This window comes from Vanellus vanellus, assembly GCF_965231255.1.
Source record: "Vanellus vanellus genome assembly, chromosome: 1".
NCBI lineage: Eukaryota > Metazoa > Chordata > Aves > Charadriiformes > Charadriidae > Vanellus > Vanellus vanellus.
In genome coordinates, this window is record NC_138905.1 from 58,639,290 (window position 1) to 58,654,685 (window position 15,396).

The following is a 15,396-nucleotide window of genomic DNA, read 5'->3' on the forward strand; positions in this document are numbered from 1 at the left end:
CAAGCCGTGCGCAGCCAAGGCAGCACTCTCTACCTGAGTCAGCAAGCAGCCTGAAACAACACACGCGGACTGCTGTGCACTCACTCACACATTTCCAGAAGGCATTACTCCTGCAAGCAGCCTATCTGGGTTGCGCCGCGAATGGTTTCAGTGCTGAGCAAAGCACCCAAGGCAGGAAAACGATGAGGTGCTGAGGGAAAAGCACAGACTCTGGAGTGGAAAGGGTATGAGTTTCTGAGCCTGGAAGATTGGCACTGGCTTTGAGCATGCCTCCTGTGAGATGACATCTTCCTAATTTGCATTGCTGAGCTAAGTTGGGGGGGGCGTCTTGTCTCTTTCAGTGTGTCACCAGTACAGATGAAGCCCTCCTTGCTGCTTCTGTGTCACCTTTGGCTGTTCAGCCTCGTGCCTCTCTGGCAGGCATCAGACTCGGCACAAGGTAAGAAGTGATTCCCTTCACCCGTGCCAGCTGGGCAAGCAGGGAGGGGGGGTCGGCCGGAGGAGTGTGTGTGCCACGGTGCGTTGCTGTGCAATGCTTGTGTGGTAACATACAGCCAGAGGAAGCTGCAATAGTTGCAGGTCTCTTAGGAGCACATCAACCTCCAGGGACATAGAGAAGTGAGTGGCTCTGCTTTTCTTACTTGGAGACAGTTATCCAGCAAAGGAGTCCGTTTGTGGTTTGGGATGGGGCAGAATCGTCCAGGATGATGGTTAATGCCAAATATCACTGCTAATTCAGGCGCGTTGCTGTCTGTCTCTTCTCTGCTGGCAGGTGCCTCCAGCCTAACTTGTTGGTATGACTCGCGGGCGGCTCTCTTCTGCAACTGGAACCCAGGCAGAGACCTGGTTGAAGCACCATGCCAGCTGGAGATTTTATCGAAGTTAGCTTTTTGTGACAGGTGGGTGACTGGAGAGGCTGAGGAAAGCCAATGCTTTGAATGAAGTGTCCTTGGAAGTTTCCCACTTAACAAAAATGTAGGGTGTCATCCCATCCCGTCCGCCCCCCCAGGCCAGTGTAGTGGAGATACAAAGCAGAGGGGCTTTGTCTTGAACTCTGTCTCCACCCCCATGTGGGCTGAGATGCTGACCACTGCTCAGTGTTTGTCATCTGACGGTCCCACACTGTCTAGCACAGCCCATCTTCCAGCACCATAGCTCTGTCTGTGCTTCATTTTCAAAAAAAAAAAATCCCTCGTCCCTCTGGACTGAAAGGCATTTTCAATGGAAAAGGAGGATGTATAGACATGGGGGCGGAGGAGAGTGGAATTAAACTTATACAGGGGCCATTTGCCCATTTCCAGGATGAGCTGGAATGTTGCACCCTAAGTAACAATAAATGAAGGTAAATATTGTTACCCGTAACTCCCCTGGCCCTCTAATCTTTCTCAGTTCATGATGTTTTCCTCTCCCACGCGTCTCCCAACAGAGAGGTAGGTGTGTGGCCAGCACCGCAGTGGGGGCTGGCTGAGTCTCTGTGCTCTCCAAGTATATCTCCAGCCAAGAGACTTACCAGCCTACCCCAGGGCTTCCCTGGTGCCTGTCATAAGGAGAGGCTCAGTGTGATTCTAGCAGTGGGTGGGTTGCTTGTGACTGTCATAGAGGCACCTCCGATGGGGTGAGATGGGCAGATATATTCAGGGGCCTGGTGTGTGGACCTAGAAAGCCAAAAGATTTATGTCACTCTGTGGGTGTGAATCACTGAGACTGGGGCTGGAATTTGGGCTGGATTTGGAACTGTGCTATTGTTTGACCAGGGCTCTAGGACACCACATTTCCTCACCATCAGCAAGTCCTGGGCTTGATCTGACCTTACAGCTGAAGCAGGCAGCTCAGTCTGATACCCCCTCAGCTGCAGCCCCAGTGATGCTCTCCCACCCTGTTACCCCCTGTGCCATAGCTCAGTTTAGGTTGTCCAGCCACGCTTGTCAGAGCAGAAGAGAGGTCATGGCGTAGCGCTGCCAAGTGTGACATACAGTCCTGGCTGACTGGGATATGACCTGGTTCAGAAGATACATCTCACTGAGCATCTGAGATCCTACTGGACTGTCATTAGCTTGAAGAATACCTGTAAACCCTAGAGGGGCTGAAAAAGGCATCTGTCTTCCAGGGCTATTTTGGCGCAGTTGTGGGCAGCAGGTGTGTTTGGGCTCTACGTGCCTTTTGATATCAACATGAAGCAGAGAAGGTAGCAAGAGGGTTTTGTGAAGACTTGGAAACTGGAAACCTACTGTTACCCTTGGTTTGAAATAACTGGGATTCATTGACTCTCCATGTGCCAGCACATAAAATTTGTCTGAGTAATGCAGCGGGGAGAGAAAGTGGGATTACATCCTTGCTGTAACCTGTTCAGCAAATATGGTAGGATGCAAAATGCTTTGAAAGGCCTTTAGTGTTACATAAAGTTTGACTAAATACAAAACAACCTCCCCGGCTCACTGGAGTTCTGCTTAAAACCCAGGTTATTTCCCTTACGTGAAAAATTCAAGGAGCACTGTGAATTACCCAAGGCAGAACACATGACAGGACTGAGGAGATGCATCAAGACCTTCAGCAAAAACAGTAATGTGAGTAATGAATCTGGGATGTCCTGGCTAATGACAAGGTGGAAAGGATTTGTATGTGAATTTTGGGTGTATAAACAGTGTGACACCCAGGAGCAGTATAAAAAGCCCAAACCCGATCTCTGACTCCAGTTCTGGAGTTGGGCTTGATGTTGTGTGTTGTTGATAAGCATCGCCCCTGTGGGTTCCGCCGCAGGAGGGATTGGCTTCATTGTGAGGTGGGCCATGCTGTCCTGACACATGCAGAACAGGTGCAGGACAGGCAGATCACATGCGGTGTCCCATGTCTCAGTTACCTGGGTTTGGCCCTAATCCCTTCCTCTGAGGAGGGATGGACATGATCACCAGCTCTGAGGTCACTTCTTGATGTCATTCTCCTTGAAGAGGTCGGTACCATTTTCCAGATCATTAACTACTGTGAAGTCTGGCTAGATGTGTCAAATGCAAGACGCAACAACAACACATCACTGAAGCTAATGATAATGCAAATCCTCTAGCTATTATTCTTATTTAAATAAGTCTTTTTTTAGATTCATTATGTGCTTCCTTCAGTCATATCCAGAGTTACTGTAATTCTTGTGTTTTCAGAAAAAAAACCCACCCAAATATGAGCCAATTCTCCTTATTGATAAAGTCACAACCTGTTCTAATGACAAACAAGATTTCTTACATTTGCACATCATGTGCAAAGACAAATTTCAGGGTTGGTAAACATCTCCAAAACCTTTCCTTTCTCATCAAGCTAATTTCCCTATTGCTGTATGATATATATGGCCCTTTAGTATCACTGCATTTCAAGAGTAATATTTAATACTAATGTCATCTTGATCTTACCAATGAACACAAAATGGTTTAGTAAAAATATTTTTTCTCAATAAATGTCACTCACAGAAGGTAACTTTTTTCCTGCTCAGTCAGCACATACAGCAATCCTAGCAAAGTACCATATCACAATATTTTGTGCCCTTCTCACCAATGAACAAAAAAAGATCCAACCACGTGAAGTATAAATCTTTGGTTCCTCACTCACTACCGAGGCTTATGCCACAAATATCGTCCATATTTATTGTCAAGTATTCCTAAACCTCTTATACATAGGCAGTTCTTAGAAATATGAGTGCTTATTGATGAGGCTTTAGTGTCACTAATGGTAAATTTTCCTTGCAGACTCAATGCTTCACCACCGCAGACCGTCTTACCATGTCTGTCCATTGCCAGACTGGAGACAATAGCTCTATACCTGCACAAATAGAAGATTTCAGACCACTTGAAAACAGTGAGTACTCATCTGTCTTACAGTCTCTGAAGCTTTCCCACAAAACGATAACTAATTTCTCTTCTCCATCCACCCCTATGCAACACCGATGGCTGGTTTTAGACTTGTGCCTTTTCCTTGTCCCCTGCTACAACCAGCGCAGCTGAACCACATTGTCTCCTGCCACTGGCACCTCTAACATGCAGTGTCATGTCAGCCACTTCCTACTCTGTCCTGTATCTGGGACACTGTTAAAAGGGAGCGCTTTGCACTAGGAGTTCTGGCTTCAAACAAGCAATGACAGCCCAGATGACCTTCTGAAAAATACACGCTGCAAGAAAGAGGGAAAGTCTTGCTGCTCTTCCCCTGCCCCCCTACCAGATATGTGCTTCCACCCTCTTTTAAGCCAGCTTTGGCATGTATCAGTCTTTGCTGAAAGGATTCAACTCACTAATCCAGCAGAAAAACATCTGCTCGGGTCATTTTTTTTCTGGATATGTGAGTTTACCTGTCTCAAAGAGACATCCGATAGAGCTGCTGTATGGTGAGGCATACAAAGGCCTGGCTGGAGTCAGGGATTGGGAAAGATCGGCCGAGACAGTCTGTGGAACTCCATCCCCTGTGCCTGTAGCTCTCTGAAAGAGCAGCTAGGAAGCGGCTGTCTCCCCAGCCATGCTCCATCCCTGGCCACACAATTGCCTTGTGGAACACCCCTACAAGATAGGATGCATGGCTGTGTGGGATTGATTGCCCTGACTGCAGTGGCCGCTCTCACAGGCTCACAGGAGGAGCTGCCTTTGACGTAGTCCAGAGACAACGGGCCTTTTGCCTTCGGTGACAGTGGGGAAGAAGGGGGAGCAGAGAGGGGAAACTCGCTAACCATCTCACGCGGCGGTGGCTGGATGGAGTCTGTGAGCACAGCCAAGACACCAACCCTGCTGCAGTGGGGTTTGTGGTGGAGCCCTGTTATGGACAGACAGTGCAGACGTATCAGCCCTGCTCCTTCTCTCTTTCCAGTAAAGCTGAGGCCTCCAGGGAATCTTCAGCTGGTTAGCAAAACTGAAAACACCTACAACTTAACGTGGAGCCTGAATATTTCCTCTCATTATTTGGATGGGGAGCGGGAATACCAAGTGCGGTACCGAACCACAAGTCAGTCCTGGGAGGTGAGTACAGAGTGGGGTACTGGTACCTGTTACCGTACAAATCCCAGTCTTCTTTACATCACCCAACTTGCTCCTGGGCCTCCTCTCAGGACAAAACCAGCTTTGGTAAAGATGGAGAGCAGATAACAACCCCCCACCCTTTTATCTGCGTCACCCGCTGCCAGTGTGTTGTGATGACATGGAGGCAGACGGGAATCCTGTTTTACTTAGTGATCTCACAAAGAAATCCAGACAGCTCCAGGACAGACCCGAAAGGGCTGCAAAAAAGCAAGGCAAAGAAGAATTTTCCTCCAGGGTGAACAAGCAGTGCATGAGGTATAGGGATCTGAGACAGGTCCTCTCTGAAGGCCTTGGAAGAGATGGGTATGTGAGACTGTAAGCCATGGCTGGGTGTTGACGGTGGTCTAATTTTGCCCTTCTCCCAGGAGGCAAAGAACTTCACCATTGTGCAGGACCAGATGTGGGTTGTGTTTGAGAGCCTCTCCCCCGACTTGAAATACGAGGCAGCTGTCCGTGCAAGGCCAAGTGCATCAAGTACCTACAAAGGCGTGTGGAGCGACTGGAGCGAGACGATACTGTGGAGGACACATGCCAACCGTAAGGATCAGAGCCAGGCAGTCTGGCTTGGAGGGGAAAGCGGGCATTTGGCGAAAACAAGGTAGAAGGGCCAAAGCAGGCTGTGAAGTAGGAGGGAGATGGGTTTGTGGGAGGATTGTGTTAATCAAAGAGCAATAGGAAGATTGGAAGTGATTTGTCCCTCCTAATCTGTTATGTCAGGTTGGCTTGACAGAGCTTAAGGGCAAAGACCCTCTGACCCCAACAGAGCCCCTCTGACTTCCAGAAGCCAGGCAAAATCCACAAGACGTAAATCAGGGCCTGATTCCTCAGAGCAGTAAGGCCAGATGTCTGACCCGCAGAAGTAGTGGATGGGACTGGCATTTTCCCAAGTGGTCCTTTGACCTAGGGACATAAATCCAGCTTTCTAAAATGTCCCAATTCATTGAAGCCATTGATCAGTGAAATGCAGTGAAACAGAGCACCCAAATCTTGAACCAAAGGAGACCTGAGTCTAGGAAGCAAAGTCTCATGGAGAATGAAAGACACTTACATACATGTAAGTCCCTTCCATAAAGGTCTGCTGAGACTTGCATAAGTCATTATCATGAACCACAGCATGGAGGACACCTCCAGCCTTGAAAGATAGTGCCCTGAGCAAGTCTCTTAGGTGAGTCATTGGCTATGTTCTCTGTCATTTCTTCTCCAAAAAATAAGCAGATAGAGGTTATTCCTTCTCATGTCGCCCCCACTCTGCCCCTGCTCAGCCTCTCCCTGTTGTGCCTGGTGCTGGTATAAACAGAGGAGCTATGTTTAGAAAGGGCACTGTGTTGCTTTGGCGATCAAATTTTGACAGTGTGTGATGTCAATGAATAGGATACAGCCGCAACCGGTTGTCATAGCAACCAAGACCCAAAGATAACCAGAATACCAGAGGCAGAGGAGACAAAGTGATCTTAGCAGCATCTCAAGGACAGGCAAAGAAAGAATGTCCTAAAATGTCTCCTCCTTCTTTTATTTTGATCTGCTCTCTTGCACCTACTCCAGATGAGATCTGCAGGCCCAGACCAAGGAGTACTAGGGATGGAGGGAGATGGGGGTGGCAGAGAGAGGAGACAGGCACCAGAATAGCAAGACCAAGCAAAAGTGTACTGGGGAGATGTGCATGAAAGAGACAGATTAAGAAAAGTTTGAGATAAGGCCAGACAAACCTAAGGATTGCTGGCAATGTGGGAACTCAGTCTCTTTCGCCTAAGCCTACAACCCAAGTATCAAAATCATCATGTGGCTGAAAGCTGTATCATTCCTAGCTTCCTAAAGCTTTCCTACACGTCTCCAAAGAAAGAAGCCAGCCCCTTGAGCCTTAGCCTTCTCCATCCTTGGTCCTCCTGCCTTCTCAAAGACCCACGAACCCCACAACTCTTTCTCCTCTACTGGCTCATAATTCTGTTTTAAGTCTCCAATCCCACTTAAGCTGATTTTAAGACTCCCTGTTTTCCTTTGCAATGAGACGGACAGGTTGATGGACACTTCAACCAGTACACTGTGCCGCCTCATCTGTGACAACCCCCAGCTGTGACGCTGTCATGAACAGGGAGATCAAGCTGTTCAGCACAAATTATCTGTTAAGCAATGCCAAGCAGACTCTGAAACCCTCAAAGGCATCCTATACAAGGCAGCAGAACTCATTTATCTGACCTGTATATTACAGTTTTATATCACTGATTAGCTTGAACTGCCACGGAAGGGCTGCAGCTCCTACCTCCAGAATCCTGGCTAAATTTTCACAGCCACTCCCTCATTCTCTCTCACCTTGCAGAAACATCCCATCCGGTCCTGCCAGCACTTATAGTGAGTACTTGCATCTTCGTGGTCATTGGGACTGCCTTCCTTATTAACTTACGGACCCTGAAATGGTAAATGAGAATCGAGTTTTCCTCTCTGTTCCTCTCCTGTATCTTGTGTGTCTTCTCAAAACCAGGGTTATTTTTCATTTGGCATTACTCAGGATAGAGAATGACTTAAAAATATGATTTATAGTGCAACTTTTTGAGGCTGACATTTGTCTGGGGAGATATATCACCACCCAAGATGATGTGGTTTCACCATCGTCATTGTATTGTGCCACGCTCCTGTAATCTGGTGCTATGCCCTGGTTGAATTCAAAACAGCCGCCTCAGCACTTCTGTTGTTCATGGGTTAGGGTGGTGTTCCCTGGCAGGGATGCACCAAAATTGCCTCTTAAAAAGCAGGCCCCTGGGTTGAGCACTCACTCAGTAGAAAGGACCAAGCAAGCCTAGGTACCCCTACCTTCTCCCTTAGTTGAACACTCCGGCAAGAGCTCAGGCAGGACATGGTGACATTTGGTCTGTAGTCAAAATGAGGAGTACAATTCTTCCTCTCCCTGGTCTATGCAGTCCTGAAGTGTCTCATCACATGCGGGTAAACATCTACATGATGCTTTAAAGATCTCTTTGCCAGTGCTTCTATGCAGGCACTATTCAGGACTGAAAGTGTCTCACAAGGTTACTTTACGCAATAATACGGAGAGTGACCTGGCAGCATGGTGAGGTTAGAAATGGCCTCAGGATTTCTCATCTCAGGACAGGGACAGAGAAGCAGAATGCTGATGTTTGTGGCAGGGAGCAGGGAGAAATGTTCTCAGGGATGAGGCAGCAGAAGCTGGGATGGCTTCTCTCTAAGGAAAGAAGGAGATGCATGTTGAAGGAAATGGATACTGAGAAAGTCACTGGTCACTGTGTTTTACGTTGACTCATAAACACAAAAGTGAGGAAGTGTTAGCTATATGGCATAGAGAGAGATGAAAAGGGCTTCTTTCTCTGTGGAGTATAATTAACCTGGGGAAATTGGACAGAGGATAATGCTGAGGTAAGATCCAAGGAAGGATTAGACATGCATGAATAAAAATAGCATCTGCAGTGATGTAATGTAGTTTATATGCAAGAACTAGCAAATTCTGGTGCTTCAGAGAGTACACTGATTGCCTCTAGAGGTCAGGAGGGTTTTTCTTCAGAGTATCCCACACCAAAGCTTCAGCAAAGAGCTGACAGGATCAGCCAACCTCTCTGAGGGGTTGAGGAGCATATTGGATCCATTCATGCCACCTCAGGATGACAACACACTGGATCCAGTAAAGTAGAGGCAACTGGGTGAGTGCAAGGTGTGCTCAGATGGCCTGCATAGCCAGTGTGTCCCAGCTATAACACGCAGTGTCCTGCTAACAGGACAGACAGACAGCTGTGGCACAGTTTTCCCCACTATGGTCCCGTTCAGGCCATGTGGTCCTCTGGGTCATTGTGGTGGCAGGAAAGCAAAGAGAGGGCAACTCACAACAGCTAGAACTGGGAAACAAGGAAGACCTGCCCAGCTCTTCATCAGAACAGGGGTCAGATGGAGAAGTTAAGGTGACCAGCCAAGGCAGGGAAGAAACCAGTGAACTGGTGGTTGTGCTTCCCTAGGGAAAAGGCTGAGGGGAGTGCATTGTCCAATTCCAGGTTTAATTGCCTCATCTCTATACTTCTCACCCCTCAGCTCCTGCATTTCAGGCCACTCAAGAGCAAGGAGAGCCACCAGGCTTGCTCTTATTTTAACTCTCCCCCATGGCAGGGTAGTAGTACCCATGAGCTGCCATGCCCTCTCCTACGCACACCATAGTGCCAGATTGGTCAGGATCCCTGCTTCATTCCTCCTTCTCATTCTCTTTTCTCAAGGTTTAAGAAGATCCTGAAGATTCACATCCCAGACCCCGAGAAGTTCTTTCCTCCACTTGTTTCGGTTCATGGAGGTGACATTCAGGTATGGGGCTGGGGATGGAGCCATACGGTTATGAGGGAGAAATGAGGGCAAGGAGGGTCCAGCTGCACATGCCCAGGACAGACAGCCAGTTGTAAGACCTGCATGTGCACACATGACACGTGCCTGTAGCACCAGCTCCTGGGTTCTCCGTTCGAGTTTTATTTTCTGACCTTCTAAAACCTAACACTTGGCTGAGGGATGGCTAATTACAGAACTGAGAAACGGCAAACCACACAAACCTCAGCACCCTGCTCCCCTAACGGGGAGCCTGAGAGAAAACAAGGGACCTGCGGGAGGGAACTTGACCTCTCAGATCCCCTTCCACCCCGTTTCTGTCCCTCCCTGCCTGCCCTAGGCTGCCCAGCCCTCCCCTAGATTTCCTGCTGTGATCCCCTCCTCCTGGCTGTGAGCTGTTCCTCTGCTCCTAATGTGAATTGCCATCACACTCGACGGCACTTAGCTGTTTTCCCCATTCTTCTTGTTTCTTTCCCTTCTTTCTTCACCTTTCTTCTCCCTTCCCCTAATCTCTCCTGGGGCAGATCTTCCCCTAATCTCTCCTGGAGTATGGGCAGCTGCAAGGGGACAATTACCATTCTGTGCAGTATTAAAGGGAGTGTCAGATGCAAGATGTGGGAGGTCATCCCAAGGAGCATCTCACTTTAAGAAGGATGGAAACAAACTGCAGAGGGTCCAAAGGACAGCACAGCTTTGGAAAAGCCTACATGCAAAAAATCTTAGAAAACTTAAACTATAGGGGAAGAGTGCGGAGCGGGGGGGGGGGGGGGGGAGGGGGTGTGCAGCAGGCACTGAAGACACTTTATCAGTGCAGAAAGAACTAGAAAAATTTGCTTTACTGGTCATAAAGGCAATTAAGTTGGATGTTATCAAAACCAAGGGTTTTTTTAAGGATAATGATGCACTGCAGGATGTCACTCATGGTGAGTGTGGAAATCTAGGCACAAGGGGCCTGGAAGAGCACATTAGACCGGAAATCTGCACAGGGTCATGTAGATATATGAGAAACTGGTTCAGCACCTAGGAATAGATTGCACATCTCAGTACTGCTTTTCATGTTTCCACCTTCATCTTATGGTCTCATAATATTTTTTCTTCCTTTCACTTTAACCCTCCACCTTTCATTGCCCCATCCAGAGATCTCAAAACATAGGCTTGCAAGATCTGCTCTTGATTTCAGAGTGACAAAAAGATATACTCTGTCATCAAAATCCTGCAGATGAGACATCATGAATGTGAATTTCCCTCCCCACCACCTCCGGCAACTCTTGCTTGGACAGAGAAAAGGTCACTTGATTGCTGTGGGTGCTCAAGAGAAGAAACCTTTTGTTCCTCACTGTTATACTTTAGGTGTAACAGCCTCTCTCCTGTGTTTCTTCCCCATCAGAAATGGCTCTCCTCCCCATTCTCCACATCCTCCTACTGTGTGAACAGCACAACCCCGGAGATCTCCATGCTCGAGGTGATGCAGAAAAATGACCAGGAATCCCAGTTTCTACTTTCCAAGGGAACCCTGACTCCTGATCCTCCCTTAGAAACCAGTGGGCACTCTGTATCCAGCTGCTTCACCAACCAAGGCTACTTCTTCTTCCACCTTCCCAACTCCTTTGAGATTGAGCCCTGTCAGGTCTACTTCACCTATGAGCCTTTCACCCAGGAGGGCAGTGGCAGTGAGGATGGCAAGTCTTACCATGCTCTCCCCTCCCCAGACTTCTGCATGCTGGCAGAAGACATGCCCGTGTTGTCCCACAACTTCCTTCATTGTATCAAGGCAACTTGCAGCTTCCAAAAAAACTCCTTCATGGAAGAGACAGAAGGTGAAGCCCAGCAGGCCACGACTATTTCTGGGGCTCTCCAGTCAAGTGAAGGCACCTCACCAACACCAGTTCTGAAACAGGACGAGAAGGTGATGGACAAAGGAGATTTACAACCTGCCGAGGCCCTGTGCCAGCTGAACACTGACTTTCCTGACCCACCAGACCTGCATGACAGCGATAGTATCGATGTAATGGAGGGGAGTGGGAAGGCAGGCCCTCTGATTGACCCCTGTAGACCAGCAGCACATGCTACCTCTTCTTTCTCTCAGCCTCCACCTCTAAGGCAAAGCCAGGATCAGGATCCATGCAGAACAACCATCTCCAGCCAGGTCCCAAACACTTGTGCCTACCTTTCTCTGAGGGACCTCCAAAGCCAGTATAGCCATTGCTCTGTCTAGGATCTGCCTGGAGGAAACCCACAGGCGGGAAAGGCCTTCTCTGCAGGGAGGGCTAGATGGGTAGTTTTTCTATTCAGAACCAGAAAGTGACTTCAGCATCAAAACCATTAGGACTGTTCTCTAATGAGGCTGGAGAACAGGTACGCTAAAGGGCTGCAAAAACAGGAAACGGACAAGATGCACAAGGTGTAAATTCATAGATGGCTACATGGGTAGCACTAGTTCACAAGATAAAGAGTTAGTGAAACAGATGACTGGAAATAAGAGGACATTTTGCATGGAGAACTGGGCTAAGGGACAGTAAAGCAATGCATGGAGAAAGATAAAGGCATATTAAAGCTGTTCAGTGGCTACACAGCTAGTGGAGATGTAGAAGTTTGATCCTTAGACAACAGGCCAACAAGGACTCACCTTCATAACTGAGTGTGTTTCTCTGCTATTATGGGATCTGATGACATAGAAACCCCTTCCCACACTGCTCAAGTGCCATCCTGACCCTCACTGGCTTGTTTTTTCTTTGCCAGCTCCCAGTAGGAGGCTGTGCTGGCACTTCTGTGCTCTGCATCTTGGTGTAAAATAGCACTCAGCTTTGAGGCTGAGCAGGCACGTGGTCCATTTGCATTGTCCCAGTCTAAAACCCCCTAACGGGAAGGAGAAATGCCAGAAGAGGTGGATATGAGGTTTTGTACAAGGGACAATAACACTGCCAGTCAGCGCTGGGGCCAGTGATGAAGTGGATGAAGACATCTCCTCCTGACTGACAAAGGGTGTAATTTTTTCTGTTTCCCACTTCAGGTTTTAATCAGAGATTATATTCCGAGCTACTCGGTCCATCTTTAGACTTGAGTCTCTAAGGTCAGCTCAGAGCCACAACTGTGTCAGCTGTCTAAGTAGTGCAGTGTAAAAAGAAATCCCCACTATTGGGTTAAAAATACTGGGGAAATCCCCTCCCCCCTCCTTCTTTCCCCCAGGTCTGATGATGGCAGTAAAAAGAACGCACACGATTTCCCATTCTTGCTGCAATATTTTTCATGAAATCGAAAGCCTCTCTGCCCTGCTGGCAAAATACAGTTATTTGACTACGATAAGCTGATTGCAGAATAGTTCATCCCACATCCTGTGTATTAGTGGAAAACATTGCAACGGTGCTGCCCATTCCTTCCATTGCTCAAGGGAAACCATTGCCTAATTAGCTGCAAAGATGTGGTGTATGAGCCCAGAAAACTAACCCACAAATCAGCACCTTTGCTGAAAAGAAAACCTCAATCCACTCACAAAGAATGGGGATAGCAAAGGCTACTTTTTTTTTTTTCTTTTTCCTCTGCATTTGCTGATCTGGGTTGAGAAAAAGCAGCACACTGCAGAAGAAAGGTGGCAAAGGAAGACAAACTGTTCTGGGTACATCCATCCCTGTATTCAACATCTGTACTGTCAGTCTGCTTTCTGCCATATTTCTGGACTATTCAGCAGTGGGAATATACCAGCCCTGTGCTAAAGATCTTTCTTCTATGAGCTTTTATATCAAAAAGGTCAAGGATATTGAACTTCTTGGTACTTCTGTTACCCTTGTGAGTATCACCCAGAACTAATTCTTCCCTAGCTCTGTCTGTACAAGTGTCGAGCTTCCCCTTTGTCCTGGTCCCATACTGTTACCTGGCCTTGCCTTGTGCAGCCTGAATGTCGTTGTGAGTCCCTGCTACAGGGTCACCCACTGGCTTGGATTTCACCTCAAAAGAGCTGCTCAAAGGAGTTGAGCCTGCCTACAGCTGAGAGGCTGGGGGAGCTATACCTCTCCTCTCATCAGCTTCTTCACCACCTGCATCAAGATGTGGCCTGCTCCTTTGTCTCCAGGAGACAGCAGGTGACGAAAACCCCACAGCTTCCCAGATAAGGAAGCACAAGGCTTGCCCAGCTGTTTGCTGGACTTTGAGAGTCTTCCCAGGTGGACTTAAAAGAGACACCGAATCCCTTACCCCTGATGGGCAACTTGCTCTCTTACATGGGCCAAGGATACCAGTTGTACTGATGGCTATCCTTTCCCAATGTACATCTTCATAAGCTTCTCAATTATTCATGCTGCTGAGTACAAAAGAAAAACTTTGCCTCTTGGTAAATAAAAGAAAAATTAAGGAACTGACAGTGTTTTTCTGTCCTTTGCGGCGGGGGAAAGGATTAACAGCTTTTCTAAATAGGGGACTAGGCAAAGCTTTGCTCAGACCAGTATACCTTTAGCCCTCCTTCCTCCTCCCTTCCCCAAGGGACTCAGACCCCTAAAACGGAAAGCAGAGTTGGAAGTCATCCTGCTGCAAGCCCCTGAGGACTGTCCTGCTGGCTCAGTATTTTCCCCTCCCTTGTGAAAGTGCTGACAGTTTTCGAGCTGGCAAGCTGTTAGTGCTGCATTCGCAGCCACGCTGGGTGTGAATGTGTGACACACTGCGGCAGGAAGTGCTCAACATCAGATCTGGTGATAACTGGACCTTTCTTCCAGGAAGACAAGATCATGTGGTCTTGTATGTGAGTAACCCATGTTGTGAATACCAAAGGCATAACACACTCGGTGGTATGGGGCCCTTTCTCTGCTGGGTCCCCAAGACCTCTTTGGAAATGTCACATGGGGAGCGGTCCCCTCTCAAGCTGATGTGAACACCCAGTGTGTGGTTTGCAAAACCACAGTAAGCTGCTACAACGGTGTCCATCAGTAACAGAGGCAAACCAAAGCTGAACACAGGCCCCGTGTGGAAAATACTGAGCTAACAGCCCAGAGACAGCAAAGATAGCTGTCACATCTCTCATCTCCCTCTTTCCAAGATACCCTGTTCATAAATAGGCAACATCACTCTCAGCCTTCTCCCACATCCCTTTCTTTTTTTTTTTTTACTGTGGAGAAGCGGAAAGTAAAGGGTACTTGCAGCAAAAGAATTCCTCTGAAGTCAAATCTGATCAAGGTTTTGGGTCCTTGGTTGATTCAAAAGCCTGCGGTGATAGATGTGGTAAGTTTGCTTAGATAGATCAGATTGAGATTCTATATTTTTTGTTCTGCTGAAAACACCAGAGAAGGAAGGTGCTTCTTTCCAGGAAAGATGGATACAAAAAAGTAAGGTCTGGCATCGGGAAATACCCTCAGCTGGGTTCTGACACGCTGTGGGCAGGCCTCATAGTGTAAGCTTGGGAAAACCTAAAAATGCAGCTAGACCCCAGTTATCTGGGAAATTTTGACTGGAAGTAACTTTTTAAATCTGGTCTCTTAAATCTCTCAAGCACTTCTGAAAGCATTTCTTATTATCATTGCATGCCTCAGTTTCCCATACGTACAGCAATGAGTTAGTCAGGATAACCATACCGACACATTTCCAGTGAAACGCTGCAGCTTTTCATCCACATATAACATTTATCTACTAGAATCCACCACGGGGCAACTACAGCAATGGCTTTTGATCTTCATGCAGTCCCAGACTAAACGTGAACCAGTGGCAGAGCTGAAAGCAGCTATCCCTGCCCAGCTGCCACAATGAGCCCAGATGAGCCCTGGACCAAATGAGCTGAGCCCTAGGTCAAAGTCACTGGCTGGAGCTCAGCCCCAGGTCAAGAGTCATCCATGTCCTCATCCCCCCGCCCCATTTATTGACAGAATAACTCTATTTACTCTGCTCTAGCTGGAGCGTGGTTGCTCTTTGTGAAAAACAAAGGGGCACGTACACAGCTGTGGGGCTGTAAGCAGAAGCTCCTGCAGGCACGGTAGGTGAGGAGGACCTGGGGCTAGAAGAAAAGCAAATGCTGCGGGGAGGAGCAAGTTGTGGTGCAACGGAGTGTGGG

At 47.9% G+C, this 15,396-nt stretch overlaps 2 protein-coding genes across 2 annotated transcripts in view; one reads left to right on the forward strand and one right to left on the reverse strand.

Annotated features, from left to right (window-relative positions):
* Window positions 1–3,055, reverse strand: part of GGA1 (golgi associated, gamma adaptin ear containing, ARF binding protein 1) — a gene marked incomplete at its 5' end in the record, with an annotated part of 295,702 nt that extends 292,647 nt beyond the window's left edge. Inside the window, one exon of the mRNA XM_082493562.1 lies at window positions 3,052–3,055. The remainder of the gene's footprint in view (window positions 1–3,051) is intronic.
* Window positions 325–11,583, forward strand: IL2RB (interleukin 2 receptor subunit beta; the record flags this gene model as incomplete). The annotated part of the gene is made up of 9 exons (XM_082493590.1): window positions 325–439; window positions 773–899; window positions 2,459–2,564; window positions 3,729–3,837; window positions 4,834–4,982; window positions 5,408–5,579; window positions 7,357–7,453; window positions 9,269–9,353; window positions 10,756–11,583. The coding sequence occupies exons 1-9, from the start codon at window positions 358–360 to the stop codon at window positions 11,581–11,583; spliced, it is 1,755 nt and encodes a 584-aa protein (XP_082349716.1). The 5' UTR covers window positions 325–357.
* Between the last annotated feature and the right edge of the window lie 3,813 nt (window positions 11,584–15,396).